At 53.7% G+C, this 3,757-nt stretch overlaps 1 protein-coding gene across 1 annotated transcript; it reads right to left on the bottom strand.

Annotated features, from left to right (window-relative positions):
• Positions 1-317: 317 nt before the first annotated feature.
• On the bottom strand, positions 318-1,397 carry LOC124678673 (protein FD-like). The gene is made up of 2 exons (XM_047214549.1): positions 802-1,397; positions 318-710 (listed from the first exon to the last, which is right to left on the bottom strand). Exons 1-2 carry the CDS (start codon positions 1,309-1,311, stop codon positions 636-638), a joined length of 585 nt encoding a protein of 194 aa, XP_047070505.1. The 5' UTR covers positions 1,312-1,397; the 3' UTR covers positions 318-635.
• Between the last annotated feature and the right edge of the window lie 2,360 nt (positions 1,398-3,757).

Here is a 3,757-nt window from a genome sequence, read left to right on the forward strand (position 1 = left end):
GAACCGGAAGAGGAGCGACATGCCTGGTTGCATTATTAGGGAGCAATGTAGCATACAGTTGACAACATTAACCGGACATAATGGTATAGGTGTGCTTGTGGCTATGGGTGGGCGTGGGGACATATATACATAGGATTCCACACATCTTGCTGCTGTTAGCTAGGACAATCAAACAACCAAAGTGGTAGCGCCAGAAAAAGGAAAAAAGATGGATAAATGGAATCCCCGGTCTGGCCTGATAGACACTGATCTCTGTAGAAATGAAATCAATCTTATCACGGATTTGTCATTATCCATTCAGACTATTGCACTCCGTTAGTTGCACGTACGTGATGGAATCTCCATTGCCCAGCTCAATCCATTGATAGTTGTTGATAATGATACCCTCAAAATTAAGGAGACATCTCGGCTAGATAAATTACACCATAGTGGTAGTACTACTCTTGCTTAATTTCACGATAGAGCTAGCTAGATTACAAACATAGTCGATCATCACACCAGAGCTACGTGATCTAGCTAGTTTGAAGGGAGAGTTAATTGCACTTAGCAATATATTACACAGTACCCTCTCGCCTCTGCTATATATGATTAAGTGGAAGCTGCCGCGCTTCTGCATTGGATGGATCATGGATGGTTCAAGGTGCTGGGGCTGAGCGGCACCTCTGGAGAGTGGACCTGTCGGGGGCCTGCGCCGCCAACGCCAAACGATCCTACATTTCATGTGTGCAAACATATACTTAGCCAGCAGATTGGAGTACGTGCGTAATGAAGTAACCAAGCAAGCATATGTATGTTACGTACGTGGAGGTCCTGCTCTCGCTTGATGAGCATGGTGTTCTCCCTGCGCAGCTGCGCCAGCTCCAGCTCCAGCTCGTTGGTGTAGGCTTGCTTCCGCGCCCGCGACCGAGCCGCGGACTCGCGGTTCTTGATCATCCTCTTCTGCCGCCGGTCACCGCTCCCCACCGCTGACGCCTGCGCAGGAGCAACTCTCCTGCTGCTGTTACATGTGCTGCTGGGGAAGGAGAAGGCGAAGGGGTCGACTGGCAGGTGCAGGGAGTCGTCGCCGGAGCTCGTGGAGTTGGACGGCGGTCCTGCCGTGCGTCCGGAACCTACACCCGAGGAGCCGAGGTAGGTGAACTCGAGGGGGGAGCGGAGGGTGAGCGCCGTATGAGGAGCATGCGGCGGCGGCGGCGTGCGGGGAGGCTGGAGGTAGTCCTGGTGGAGGTAGGCGGCGCGGTCGCGGTAGGAAGCGGCGGCAGGGGAGTAGTGGAACGCCGCCGGGGTGGAGATATCCTTCCACAGCTCCTCCATCGATCCTAGCTAGCTAATCTTGCACCTACCTAAGTGGAATAGTAGGTGATAACCAACTCAACTCACACGATCCAGCGGAAGTGAAGTGTGTGTAGCTATGCAGGCGCACGCGTAACGCTACCAGAGCTCTCCTCCATGTGTGCCACTCTCTTTATAGAGTGTCCGTCCATGGTGGATATGCAAACGACCCAGGGCAAGAATAATTGTAACTATCCCTCAACAAAAAGAAATTGTAACTAGTGGTAAGGGCATCTCCAGCGGCGCGACGCAAACGGACGCTGAGCCACCGTTTGTGTCCGCCGTGACCAAAATGCGTCGTGCACCACCTCCAGCGGCGCGACGCAAAGTGACCGGACCGTCCGCGGAGACGCAAACCTGGCCCAAATATGCGTCAGGTTTGCGTCGCAAAGTGTCAGCTCGGTCCTCGCACGGGCCCGCCTAGCAGCGGCACAACTGCTTCGTCTTCCGCGGCATTACTTCCGGGCGGCGCGCTGCAGCCTTTGCAGGGCCGCGTTAATGGCGTGCCTCGGCTTCCGCGAGCGTGCGCAACTAGTAGACGTTGCACTGGCGGGCCATTGAATGCGAGATGGCGTCGGAGCCTCTTAAAGGGACGCTGTCGGCGGCCATTTCCTCGACCAAACCATTGCCAAATCCCACAGTATCCACCCCACCAACGCCATGGAAAAGAAATGCTGGCCGTTCCGCAAGTCGAAGAACGACCAGGAGGTTAGCGGCTCGGGTTCCGGCAAGAAGGCACGGGTCGGCCGGTACGTCCGCGTTGACCTCGCGCGACAACTATGGGAGGAAAACCGACCGGTACCATGGCCGGACGCGAACTTGCTGGGAGGGGGCTGGTACCTGAACTCGCGGCGCGTGCCGGTCCCCCCGTGCCGCGTGAGGGCCGAGAGCGGCGGGACGAGGTGCGCCGCCGCCGAGCGATCTTGCCGCCAGATCTGCGGGAGGATCAGGCGTACGCGCTGAACTCCTACAACTGGATTTCATTCGGGACGTGGGAGTTCGACGCGCGCCGCCGCGCTGGCTACCTCGGCGACGTGGACTTCTTCGACCGAGAGATCGCCGCGAAGAAGAAGAGAACGACCAGGAGGACGAGGACGAGGACGCGGACGAGGACGTCGACATGGTCGACTACGACCACGACGACGGCGGGCCGGCGTGGGATCCGGAGACCCAGCCGCCGGACCTTTCCGAGGAGGAGGCCATTGACATGGCACTGGCCAACAGCGCGCAGGACGAGCTCAACGAGCTCGCTTTGTGGGAAGGGCTCGCAATCCAGCTCCGCGAGTCAGCGCTCGCGCAGGGGAGGCCGGCGACTCCTCCGGCCACGCCGACGCGTTCCAACGACCGCGCTCCGGCTGCTGCTCCGGCGTGGGATCCCTGGCCACAGCCTCCTGCCCATGCGGCGGTACCTCCTCCACCACCGGCGTACGAGCTTCCATGGCCGACGCCGGAGTTCATTGACCTCGTCAGCGACGACGACCAGTAGGCAGCACCTACTTTTAGCACGCCTTTATGGATTTTTTATGTTTTTTATTAATGTAAATTATGGCTTCATGACTGAAAAAAAATTATGCGGCGTGCCGCTGGAACCACCCCCGATGCAAACGGACGCCCGGACGATTTCGACCATTTGAAAATGCGTCACGCCGCTGAAGATGGCATAAGATTATAGGATGTGGCAATCTCGAAAAAATATGTATAGGATGGGGCCGGCCGGGTCGGTACAAACAAAGCATGCACACTCACCGGCCTCCTAGGTACTAGGTACACCGGTACTACTGTTGTTCAACAGTCAATAGCACACCGCACGACTATAGTCGTCCTTCCCGAACGAACAGTCAATTACTCAACACTAGGTTACTCTATTCACATATAGTACTTTGTGTGTATAAAGAGTCTATTTGCTTGGTGTCGTAAAGTACCCAACATTTGCCACATACTACTATAAGAGAATTTTAGTACACTTCATTAGCAAGAGACACATATGGGGCCCAATTGCATGAAAAGGAATAATCTTGCCAAGTTTTTTGTTGGAAACTAAAATTGACTGACTTATGGAGTGATGGTATGCCATGGTTAAAATACCTTTCGATCAAGCATGCCCTTAGACTACCTTGCACACATATTTATTTGTGTCATTTACCCACTTTGAAAAGTTGTCATAATATTTGACACAATCTGTGAAGAGTACGATTCCATAACATGTGAAATTACAAAAGGTCCTAAATAGTGAAAATTATGTTATTCCCACATGCCCATTTGTTTTATGACGACCATAACACAACAACCAAAAAATTGTTCACTAACACATGAATGGGTTATCCCTGTCATGCCCAAAATATCAGGGTTGTAATAAAATTTGGGAGCCTGCAAAATTTCCCAAATCAAACTTTATTTCACCTTAGTACAAAATTCCCTTTCGAAGAAA

The sequence above is a fragment of the Lolium rigidum genome, chromosome 7 (assembly GCF_022539505.1).
Source record: "Lolium rigidum isolate FL_2022 chromosome 7, APGP_CSIRO_Lrig_0.1, whole genome shotgun sequence".
Classification (NCBI taxonomy): domain Eukaryota; kingdom Viridiplantae; phylum Streptophyta; class Magnoliopsida; order Poales; family Poaceae; genus Lolium; species Lolium rigidum.